An 11,940-nucleotide genomic window follows, 5' to 3' on the forward strand; every position below is an offset into this window, starting at 1 on the left:
AGGCGCGTGGGAGGGGAGGGGAACGAGAGAGAGATAGGGAGAGGAGGCGCGCGGGAGGGGAGAGGAGGAGGCTAGGGTTCACCACGGGAGACGGACCTTTTATACCATGTGAGCGAAATGACAAAAATGCCCTTGGTGGGGTAGCGGAATTACGCGCGGTGGCACGAGACGACGGTAACTGTTCATTGTAGCAGTGTTAGTTTTTGATCCGACGACCAGGATCTTCCAGGAGCGACATCCAACGGTCCAGAACGCATCAAAAATCCGATCCGACGGCCAATATTCGCTGAACTCTGAGAACGTCCATGTTCTCCCAACTAACATATATCTGGATTGGGGGCGGGTTGCTCTAGTTGTTTTCCTGTTTATTGTTAAACTTTCCTTATTTTATTTTATTTTTTCATTTTTTATAAATGTTTGAAATCTGACAAAAGCTTCATGAAAATTGGAAAATTTCACGAAGTTGAAAAATACTCTTGGATCTTCATGAATTTGGAAAACGTTCTGGGACTTCAAAAAATGTTACGAATTTTATAAAATGCTCATGAATTTAGAAAAATATTCACGGACTTAAATATTATTTCGGGATTTCAAAAAATGTTACTGAGCTTGAAAAATATTCTAAATTTTAAAAGATGTTCATGAATTTAAAAAATATATTCCCAATTTTAAAACGTGCGAATTAAAAAAATGTTCACTAATTTTGAGAAATGTTCGTGAATCTAAAAAATATTTATGAGATTTTAAAAAAATGTTTGCAAGTTCGGAAAATGTTCATGACTTTCAAAAAATGTTGCGAGTTTGAAAAATGTACCGGAGGATTCCAGCCGCGGTGCAAGGGCAACCCGCGTTCTATGCGCCAGCATTGCCAGATCGCGAAGCTGCTCCTCGCTGTCCTCCATGACAACCTCGGGAAGATGAATTATTACAAAGATATCTGAATAAGAGCATGCAAGCTATGTGAATTCTGCATGAAAAGGAAAAAGTCTGACAATACTTATGTCTGGCGGCGGCCTCCAGACGCCCGCACTATTTCTGCACTTGACGAAGCTGGGTGGACTTGTCGGGCAACGAGTTTTAGAGTTGCATAACTTCTTCTTCCACTTTCTTTTAATACTCATTGTGACTCTCCATAGCTCCGTCTCAACGCCCTGACCTCATTGCGAAGGCAGCCCTACTCGCCCTTGCAATCTTCAAGCTGGCCTTGCACGACCTCACATGCCTCCCGCTCCGCCTTCACACTGGCCTCCAAGCTGCGGATGGCCTCCTTCATGCCACCGGTCTCCTCTTCGGCAACACGTTTGGCGTTCCTGTCTTGTCGCGCGCGAGGTTGGCATCCTCGAAAACCTACCGGAGGTACTCCGCCTCCTCAGGGGCTACAACACGGACGAAGAACAAAGCACAAGCATAAGCCTGAGGAGCTACAATAAAGACTCACATGCAATAGTGACAAATGATTATAGAACACGCTCGCACGCAGTCGCTCCAGGTCCTTGTTGACCTTCCGATGGGCCTCCAACTCTCACGTAGCCTGAAGTTCTTGGAGACCAGATTGCAATTGCGTTGGCCCAGCTCCCGAACAAAGACAGAAGCACATTTAAAGAACTGGGGAGCTACATCGAAGAATATACAGTTCAACATAAGCCCGGTTCCAAAACTAGAACCTCATTTAGTCCCAGGGGCTACTACTACTACTATAACCACAAAGCATGAATACAATGAAAAGAAGGGCTCACCATAAATATGGGCTCCATTGACAGGCCAACCCTATGGATAGCGGGGCAGAAGAGCTTCATCTCCTCGCTAGCCGCGTCCATGACGGATCTAGTTTCCTACGGCACATCCAGCCCCAGCTCACTTCCCTCCGAAAAAATAATGGCAACTACGCCACGACGGAGTCCACTGCCACCTTTGTCTTCTTGCTCTACTGTGTTTAGGTTGCTGGCCCCAGGCTTCGAAGCCTGTGCGGCAAGCTTGGGGGGAGGCACCACAATAACGACAACCTCGTATGTGGTCTTTGCCCACCGGCGTCGCCTCGGGCAACACCGTGGCACCAGGAGCGCTAGACCATGAATACATATCAGTAGCAGGACGTAGAGTGTTATCTTTTTTCCAGAAGGTCTGAACCTGGGTAACCCCCTCATGTGAACTCCCTTCTGGCACTTACGGCTATGTTCGCCACCCTATGAAGGGTTCTGACGGTTCTACTTACCGTCAGTGTTGGTGGATTTTTTTTATGGGCAACAGCAAAAGCTCTGCTTTTTTATTAAAGAAGGGGAGAACAGAATACAAATATAAGATCACGTAAGAAGGACATGGAGGAACACAAGAACTCTTTAGGGAAACACAAGCACGTTAAGGTTTTGCCTCGGAAAAGATTTTGGTCTTTGGCTAGCGCGCGCAACCACCATTTCTGGACATGTTCTTTTCCGTTCCTTACACAGGTTCCATGCAACACAAATGGCCATTGTGATCTGCTTGGACGATTCCACATATTACGCCAAAGAAACCGTCTTCCGCCACACACGAATGGAAGTGCAGGTTGCACTAAACTGAACTTGTCCCAAACGTGTTTTGCGAAAGGGCATGTGACTAGGAGGTGGGCCGCATTCTCTTCACGAGGATCATAGATGATACACTTCTCACTGTGTGGCTAGCCTCTGGTCGCAAGACGATCAGCAGTCCAGTTCTTTGTTCTTGATGAGAAGCCACAACTAATACCCTTTAATATTCCAGACCGAGTTCAGCAAAGGCTCCTTGACGCGCTCCAAGAGCTGAAAATCATAAGCAGAAGCGGTTTTCAGGACAGCAAAACAGGGGAGGGCGTTCTGGGTTTGAAAGAGGAGGGGGAGGTGGAGACACGGTTTCGTAGGCTGCAGATTCCGGTCTCAAGCGTCCACAGCGATTTCCTAATCTTGAAAAATAAACTCGGGAAATTTTTATTGTAGCCGCCGGGGATGATCACATCTTCGGGCATTATAAAAACAAGGATCCTATAGGTGGCCGGCTAGATTCTTGACGTGGCATTTTGGCTGACAAAATTCAACTTTTGGCCGTAATTTTTTAGAATATACGTGCAGTACTTCATTGGATAAGCACAAAATCATAGTCATAGGAAGAATCTCTTGACGGGAGACCTTTCAGAATAAGACATTTTTATTTTAACACCTACCTATGAGGAAAAAAAAGGTGCTACTGCTAAGAAATGATGTCTTTCTTTTTTTTGGCTGTCGACTTCACCACGCGGCAATGACTCATGGAAGGTAAAAGGTGTGTCAATTCGGCAAGCTTATGTAATTGGTTAGTACCATGGGGGACTTGCCGGCGTGTTTGGATCTTTATTAGTTTTGAAATATGTTGGTACCTAAGTACAGCTGGTGGATGAATTAAGGCCTTTTAAACGTTTTATTTCTTTTCTTCCAAAAAAAAAGTTAAACCCTCATCCTTGCATCGTATGGTATGATGCACACAACTTTTGGCTGTAATTTTTTAGAATATACAGTACTTCATTGGATAAGCACAAGACATTTCTTTATTAACACCTACCTATGAGGAAAAAGGGTGCACTGCTAAGAAATGATTTTTTTTGGCTGTCGACTTCAACACTCGGCAATGACTCCATGGTGTACAGGTGCTAAGGGTGTCACATAGGCAAAAAAATGATGTGGCAAAACAATTAAAGAGGATAGTGAACATTTGTGATGACCCATGAAGAAACGGCGCTAAGCACGTGGACCTATGAAAAATAATTACCAACCAATGCATGAAGAGTTTAATTGTTAAATAATTAAATGAGGAAAGCATAGCTACAAAAGTCAAACACCTATGCATTGAGAAGACTACTACCTCCCTCCTGGTTTATTGGTCCCTTTCGTATTTTGTGTCAAATTTTGACCTTGGATTTAACTAACAAAATGTTAATGCATGTCATAAAAAAATATCGTTGGATTCTTAATATATTTTTAGTTAAATCTGTGGTCAAAGTTTAGCACAAAAGATAAAGAGGACCCGTAAACTAGGACGGAGGTAGTAGTTGCTAAGTTTTTTAATACACTTAACGCCTCATGTAAGCAATAATGCATTGAAAGTGGCCCCATGGAAGGTACAAGGTGTGTCGATGCGGCAAGCTTATTAATTGGTTGGAGTTATCAGGGAGGAATTACGGGCGTGTTTGCATCTTTATTAGTTTTGGAATATGTTGATACTCAAGCACAGGTGGTGAATAAATTAAGGCATTTTAAATGTTTGTCTTCTTTTCTTCCAAAAAAAAGTTAAACCCTCATCCTTGCATTGTATGATGCACACAACTATCTTTATTGTAACAAATATTCACAATTAAACAGTAAAAAAGGATATAACATGACCCAAATGAATAAGAAAAATGTTAAACCCTCATCCTTGTATTGTATGATGCACACAACTTTATTGTAACAAATATTCGCATTAAAACAGTAAAAAAGGATATAACATGACCCAAACGATTAGGATCACATGATTTATATGCATATTGTATTATTGTATTGGCATCCAAGCCGGTTGAATCGTGTCATGTGCTACTCAAGGCATCCAAAGGCCATAGGTGATTGATCCTCCACGCATTGCAGTGAGCATCACATATGGATTCATACAGTAGCTCGAAAAATAACCTACAATTTATTTTGGAAAATTTGTTTAGTTAAAGGAAAAAATCGCCGTCACCCAATCCAAGTTGCGCCCAACAAGGCACACACTCCCACACGGATTTATCACCACCAACAGGGCACATCAGATTGTTGTGATAAGTTGATCGGCATCAACCACTGAACCAGATATAACCACTTGCTCCATTAATCCTAAATCAAAGCCGGACAGAACTTAAAATCAGCGGACTTGCACCTAAAACAGAATCTTGGTTAGGTCAGATTCTCATATAGCTTGGTCAGCCTAAAACAGAAGCTACAAACACATCTTTCTGTTGCACAATAATGCAGAGGCTTGGGTGTTGAAGACTGAAGAGCCAGTGGCGTGACTTGAAATCAAGTATCCGCACAGAACCTCCTAATTTGACCATTGCCTACGAAGCTACAAAGGACTCCGGTTTGATCTGCATCAATATTTACAGAATGGTGAGCAAGACAGCTTTGCCCCAACGTGAAAAAAGGTTTTGGACGTACTTGTTTCCTAGCAATTCTTTCGTTGTCAGTCAAGAGCTTGTACAACCATTTGCTGACGAAACATTTATTTTAAATTTCAAGATTTATCAAACCCAAGTCCGCCTTGATCCTTGCCTACGAAGAATGTCCCACTTAGCTAATCTACATTTTCTGCTTGTCACATTGCCAGAAAAATCAGGACCGGTAAATGTCCAATATTTTTTCGCAGCGTTTTGGTTATTTTAAAGAAGGATAGCCTGAACATTTTCAGGCTAATAAGTGTTGCTGTGCGTGTGCATGGACATTGGCGTACCTGCATATAGGCCGGAGCTGGTGACAGATTATTTAGTTTCACTTATTATTATTTTTTAAAATGAGGCTCACCCCCGGCCTCTGCATCTGAAAGATGCATGCGGCCATTAATCTTGGGCTGGCCTAATATTGCGTGTCTTCATCAATCATAGTCCTATTGTCAACTGCATAGAAATTTCGTTCAATATATATTATGGGGTGGAAGGGCACCGCCTTTTACCGCCCGAACGCGCTCGGTACCCTTCACCGGTACGCGTCGTGACCATCGTCTCAGGTCAACCACTACTACCGTGCCTTCTCCCTTTTCGTTTATAACCGGTCTCATTAGCAGCTAATCACACTTATTATCTAGGATCGACATCTCTGGAGCCTGGAGACTAGAAAGGTCCTCTCAAGGTTAGTTGAGATTTTTGCCAAAAAACGTTTCTCGATTCTTTTCATGGATGATGCATGACAATTATCCTCTACCTACCTTTCGCGCATACCTGAATCTCGAGTCAGTTCTTGAGACCCAAAAGATCTTTCCTTTCTATTTGTTTTATTTAGAATACAATCAAATACATACTGAAGTTGCATCATGTTATAGGGAGTAATTAGTGTCAGCTTTTTTTTGGATTATTAGCGGGAGTAATTAGTTTGACGAACTCTCCTTCTTTGAGCACCGGTTCTTCTTCTGTTGCAGTATCAGATGCGTTGCATATTTTGTCAGTCCTCTTGATGGGAAAGGAAGAGATGTATCCCTCCTCAACAGTATACTCTTCAGCTTCCCCGCAAAAAAAAAAGTATTCTCTTCAGCTATTATCAAAATAAAAATAAAAAACGCCTGCACTCTTCCGGGGAAAGCCTCTTTACTTCTTTTATGAATAACAAACACTTGTCTTGTGCCAATTTGTTTACTCCATATAGACCTGTGCAATTTTTTTATTCTATTTGCCTAGGACACTTTTATGGTTGCAAACTTGCAATGTAATAAGTTCGACTGATTGTGTCCAGATAGAGAGGCCATAGAGTTATTGGTGTCTCAGTCCCGCATGCAGTGTCTAAGGTGCTAAAGGGGGCAAACTGCTGGGGTGCACGCATTAAAATTTGAATTTGGATAAATCTGGCTCAAGTTGGTTTGAAACTTTGAATGCGAGTTCTGAATATCTGAAAAGTTCAGATCTTGGGTATAAAATGATTTAGGAATTTCTCTTCAGAATTGTAAGTGTAATATATTGAGCAGTAAGTAAAAACAGAACAAAACAAGTCAGATATATTTGAATTTGATCATTTGGATTTTTGTAAAATTTGGCACAGGCTGTGAATTCCAGAAATAAGGTTTATGTAAGGAGCAGATGGTTCTGTGATGTCAACTCAAATTTTGGATCAAAGGAATAGGAGCTTCCTCAGTAGGGGTCAAGATAGCAAAGATTTCATTTATAGGTTTGGAACACCTTCTTTCAAAGTTTATCAAAAAGGAAAACGGTCTCTGTTCAGGAAATAAAATTCAACAAGATGTCATTACATATCCGCACACGTTTAGCAGCAGCGGACGAAAGGGTTACAACCATTAAGGTTCGTATATTTTTTTTAGCAATCTATTGATTTGTGCTTCTTTAGAGAATATATGACTTGCGTTGGGTGGCTAATTGATTTTCCTTTTCACCTTAGATTCCTCCATATGAAATTCGGACCAAGATCTTTTTCATGATTTACAATATGTCCACCGATAATATAGAAGCTAAAGGATTCGAATTTTATGAAGTGTTGATGGAACAATATTATCCTTGGTTTGCACAGTACATGGTCATGCAAAGGTAACACAGTTGTTTGTGTTCTTCACAGTTTTGAGCAATTTTCGTAACCATGATGAATTTTGCAATTGCAGGGTATGCATCGACCCAAATTTTCATGACATATGTTTAATGTTCCTTCATAAAGTAAACTCGCCAGTATTGGACATGGAAATACGGAAAGCTACATACGCGAACTGCAAGGTTATCCTCACTCTGAGAGCTACATATGAAAGATACAAAAACAATTTTCAAGTATTATTCTGTTTGTTTATGCAGATATTATTACGATCCGATATTATCAAATCTTGTTCAGGCGAACGCACCTTACTGAAAAATATAGGTAGTTGGTTTGGAAAATCCGCCATTCAATGGAACCAGGACCCAAGCACTTATGTAGATGGCCTAATACCTCTTATAGTAAAGGTATTGCTTTTGCATTGGAATACGCATTTTGTGACATAATTGGTGTGTGCATGCTTCTTCTGACAATGCGGTTGCCGAGTTCAACTTCCGAGTTCTCTCTGCTCTACATGATATGTCTACCTTGTTTTGGATGGCTACTTCTAAAGTCAGAATTTCACCTATATTTAGAGATTTATTGGTGTTTAGCAACTCTCATCTTGCATGATTTGCATTTCGGCTAATAGATAGAAAAGAGGGCAACTGTGTGCATATATTACAAACATGTCAAATGCCACGTCCATGGTCTGACTCTTCTACCGAAACTATTTTTGCAGGCGTATCAGAAAGGGTTGATGCTTGCTGTAGTTCAATTCATTTCAAAGGTGCGCATAATTTGCATCAGTCCCATTTCTCTATAACATGTTATTTGGGATTGCTTGGTATCATGACCAATGATTGCTCCGCAGATTCTTGAACCTTGCCAGCCAATTATTAGTGTTGGGACAATGGAGATTCTTAGTCTACTTGCTGAGATCTATACAAAGCCAGACCTCCAACTTTCTCTGGAATATAACATAGAGGTTGCAATTTTTTTCATGTAGACTTTCCGGTTGTACATGTATATTTACTCTGTTACACAATATATATGTCTTTATGAATGTAGGTCTTGTTTAGGGACTTTGGCGTGGATGCAAAACATACCAAAACAAATTACCTTCTTAAAGATGTAAAACATGAAGTTGCAGGAAATCAAGATTTTGCAGTGAAAGATGTTGTGCATGTACCAACATGCTTGTGTCCGGTTTTCCTTGATCAGGTTTGTTTTGTCTCCACTCTAATTATTGGCTTTAAGAGACTCAGTTTATTGTTAACCTAGATATTGAAGCCAGGGTATGTTCTACTAACTCGGCTCGGCTTACCAGAGGTTTTACCTTATATTAGTCCTCATTTGAGCCTACTTGGTAACAACTTGGTAGTTCCAGGGTATTTAACATGGCAATACTTGGGAGGCACCCAAAAAAGGCATGAAAAATCTTGAGGAAAATCCACAACAACAACAACACATTATGCATCTCCATGACATAAATGTTCAAAGCAAATCTATTCAGCTTACTGTGAATTGAGGAAGAAAAATCCTAAAACAACTAGGAAGTATATCTTTTCAGCGTGAGTAGCGTTTGTGGCACGAGCCCAAATTCGATTGTCAACATGGGAGAATTTGGATAGGTCCTTTCAAATTAATAGTTGGCAAGGTTTTCATCTTTGATTTGAGCTATGTTCGCCCCATCCAACATTGTTGATCTCTATTTATCAATGTGCTTTCTAGTAACTAAAACTTGTCATCATTCGTGTTATTTTGCAAGTTAGTTTAGCGCCTTTAAACTCATCATATTTTTTAGTGAAATTGTATGCCTAGTAGAATTTTTTTACTCAAATCACACAACTATTATGAATAAAGTTTGAACATAGCAATTTGTCAAGAATTCTATATGGGTGTGTTGGTCATTGGTATGCATCCATCCTCTCCCATGGTCTATGCATTATACACATACATCGATACTCATTTGAGTGACATGCCATTCAATCAAAATTGAAGGGAGTACACTACTAAAGCCAAGTTAGTAGCCTCTAAAGAAAACTAAGACAAAATTATGACCACAACACCTGTCCCGTCACTTCGCACCACAAATTATATTAGTAGCTGATTATTTAGCCACCAATCTGGCAAAGCACTTTGGAAAAAAGGTTCTCTCTCATTTTATTTCGCAAATACATAGTGTTATGATAATGAATGGGAAAAATAGTCACTGGTTTATCTATTCAATTGCTAATAGTTAACACTCTCGAAGACTCACACCTCCAATTCTTGATAATTACAAGCATTGATAACCAAATAACATTTACATGGATTGATCATTCGCTTTCTCTGCTTCTAATTGAGTGATCGCAAATGGTGTTGGCATCCCTTTATTTTCTTTGTATTACACTTCAAGTCCTTGTGAGTTGTAATGAGTGAATATTGTTTATCAACCATTCCTTGTCTGACCTCATCACATACTTATTATTTTCGCGTGCTTTTATGCACAAATTAACAGGAAGGGGAGGCATCTATGCCACTCACCCAGTACATCACTAGTCTGAAACCAATCATGCACACTGTCAAGCTTGTTGGTGAGATGAGAAACCATTGGTTTTATTGGGTGGTAGCGGAAAAGGCCAAGCGCCTCATGGCATCAATTATCAGAGCACTACACGATCTCCATGAAGTTCATAGATGTCCTGTACAGTTTTGTGCATCAAACATTGTCGTGACATATTACGGGAGAGTGAAAATCAGAGTTGCATGTTTCAAGAAAACCGTTCCTATGTTGCGCAAAAACTATGAGGACGCTAGCAATATTATTATGGACACACTGTTTGCTGACTACAAGCTAACTATTATCCCCAAGGATGTAGATCATCTACTTTCATTGATGAAGTCTCCCATTGCAATAGGTATGAAGTATGTGATAGGGACGCACGCTTCTCTTATTCCTCTTGGGAACAGGTTTCAATTCTATATGGATATGTGCGACCATATTACATCTGTGGTGGACGCTGAACTTAGGTCAAATATTCATGGAGCTCTAGACGATCCCTATGGTGAGAACTGGTCAGTGTTGCTGAAATATAACATTTTGCTAGAGGAGTCATTCTACAGATCCGGGTCATCATACAATACCAAAAAAGGGGCCATTGAATTTCCGAGGTTTTATAGGAACACACTTGCACACAGAATGGATAAATGCAAGAAACCGTTGCAGAATGTTGGAGATTTCAGAACATTGATATACACTAAAGAGGATATTGAAATGATCTTATTGGTTACCTATCCGATGATCCTACCGAGAATGCAAGAAGAACTCCAGAATCATAAGCGACTGAAGGATTTGAATCTTCATAACCTGAACTTCAAGTAGCTCCAGCTTTTGTACTGTAAGTGTAACTGGTAACTGTGTGATGTTGTAATACACCAATAAACTTAGATTTTTCTAGGCTACAAAGGTTTGAAAGAATATCTTAAGTGAGTTGTTGTATTTATCATGCTTCATTCTGAATTTTTGAGTATATTGTTTTGGGACAATTGCATTTTTTCCCCTAGTTGGCTCCTACCCACGGGTTTTGCCCTTACTTTTCGAGCTTGCTCAGTTTTGCCCTTACTTTTTCCGTCGTGGTCCCTCGAATGCCCTTTGACCGTTTGACAAAAACTTTGAAAATTCATAACTAATTCATATGAACTCAGAAAAATGCAAATAATATATGAAAATGTTCAGATAAACATTACCTTTATGTGCATATCATTTGCATTTAGGACAAAAGCATCCTTTAAACGACCTGAGGTAATTAATGGTATTAACATTATTAAAAATAAAAAGGTATAAACAATATTTTTTTTCATGAATAAAAATTACATGCAAATGTAGGTGATGTTTTCTGAACATCCAGATATCTTATTTGCATTTTTCTGAGTTTGTATCATCTTATTATGAATGTTCTAACGACTTGGATCATTATTTGGAAACTTCATAAAAAATGGATACGAACTCAGCAAAATGCAAAAAAGATATCAGGATGTTCAGGAAACATCACCTACATTTGCATGTAATTTTTATTCATGAAAAAATATTGTTTATACCTTTTTATTTTTAATAATGTTAATAACATTAATTACCTCAGGTATTTTAAAGGGTGCTTTTGTCCTAAATGCAAATGATATGCACATAAAGGTAATGTTTATCTGAACATTTTGATATCTTATTTGCATTTTTCTGAGTTCATATGAATTAGTTATGAATTTTCAAAGTTTTGGTCAAACGGTCAAAGGGCATTCGAGGGACCACGACGGAAAAAGTAAGGGCAAAACTGAGCAAGCTCGAAAAGTAAGGGCAAAACCCGTGGGTAGGAACCAACTAGGGGCAAAAATGCAATTGTCCCTATTGTTTTATAATGATGATGTTTTTCGAGAATACGTGTGTGTGCCCTTGGCGTACCCAAGTGTCATTGGCGCACCTGGGCCTTCACATATGTCAAAAAACATCTGTTTTTTTTTGTTATATTGGTAACTTTTGCAGTCGCACAGTTTCACGATTTATTTTGAAAGTTTGCAACATGTGCACATAGCCGTGTTCTACATCGTTTATGCAACCATGGAGAATGGTGGCGTGTCAAGAGGAGGTTTGTGATCTAAGCGGGCCGTATTTTGCAAATATTTCATGAGGTGGTTATAAAATATATACTACATTACACAGACCACCTTTTTTCAAACTGTTATTACAAGG

General features: G+C 39.7%; 1 protein-coding gene across 3 annotated transcripts; it reads left to right on the top strand.

Moving 5' to 3' along the window:
• Nucleotides 1-5,668: 5,668 nt before the first annotated feature.
• Nucleotides 5,669-10,709, top strand: LOC123166249 (uncharacterized). Of its 3 annotated transcripts, XM_044584022.1 has the most exons (10): nucleotides 5,669-5,718; nucleotides 5,797-5,840; nucleotides 6,741-6,998; nucleotides 7,095-7,240; nucleotides 7,312-7,420; nucleotides 7,496-7,642; nucleotides 7,957-8,004; nucleotides 8,089-8,202; nucleotides 8,286-8,438; nucleotides 9,718-10,709. In XM_044584022.1, the coding sequence occupies exons 3-10, from the start codon at nucleotides 6,939-6,941 to the stop codon at nucleotides 10,579-10,581; spliced, it is 1,641 nt and encodes a 546-aa protein (XP_044439957.1). In that variant the 5' UTR covers nucleotides 5,669-5,718; nucleotides 5,797-5,840; nucleotides 6,741-6,938; the 3' UTR covers nucleotides 10,582-10,709. The 3 variants fall into 3 exon arrangements, with proteins under 3 accessions (XP_044439957.1, XP_044439965.1, XP_044439974.1); XM_044584030.1 differs by lacking the exons at nucleotides 5,669-5,718; nucleotides 5,797-5,840 and adding an exon at nucleotides 5,931-6,226; XM_044584039.1 differs by lacking the exons at nucleotides 5,669-5,718; nucleotides 5,797-5,840 and adding an exon at nucleotides 6,249-6,644.
• The last annotated feature ends 1,231 nt before the right edge of the window (nucleotides 10,710-11,940 follow it).

Source organism: Triticum aestivum, chromosome 1D (assembly GCF_018294505.1).
Source record: "Triticum aestivum cultivar Chinese Spring chromosome 1D, IWGSC CS RefSeq v2.1, whole genome shotgun sequence".
Classification (NCBI taxonomy): Eukaryota; Viridiplantae; Streptophyta; class Magnoliopsida; order Poales; family Poaceae; genus Triticum; species Triticum aestivum.

What these genes read in the sequence shown, in the direction of transcription:
- LOC123166249 (XM_044584022.1), top strand. Translation starts at nt 6,939, where the DNA reads ATGTCATTACATATCCGCACACGTTTAGCAGCAGCGGACGAAAGGGTT. An exon ending in CTCTGGAATATAACATAGAG is followed by an intron (nt 8,203 to 8,285) that starts GTTGCAATTTTT and finishes TTATGAATGTAG; the next exon opens with GTCTTGTTTAGGGACTTTGG. An exon ending in GTCCGGTTTTCCTTGATCAG is followed by an intron (nt 8,439 to 9,717) that starts GTTTGTTTTGTC and finishes ACAAATTAACAG; the next exon opens with GAAGGGGAGGCATCTATGCC.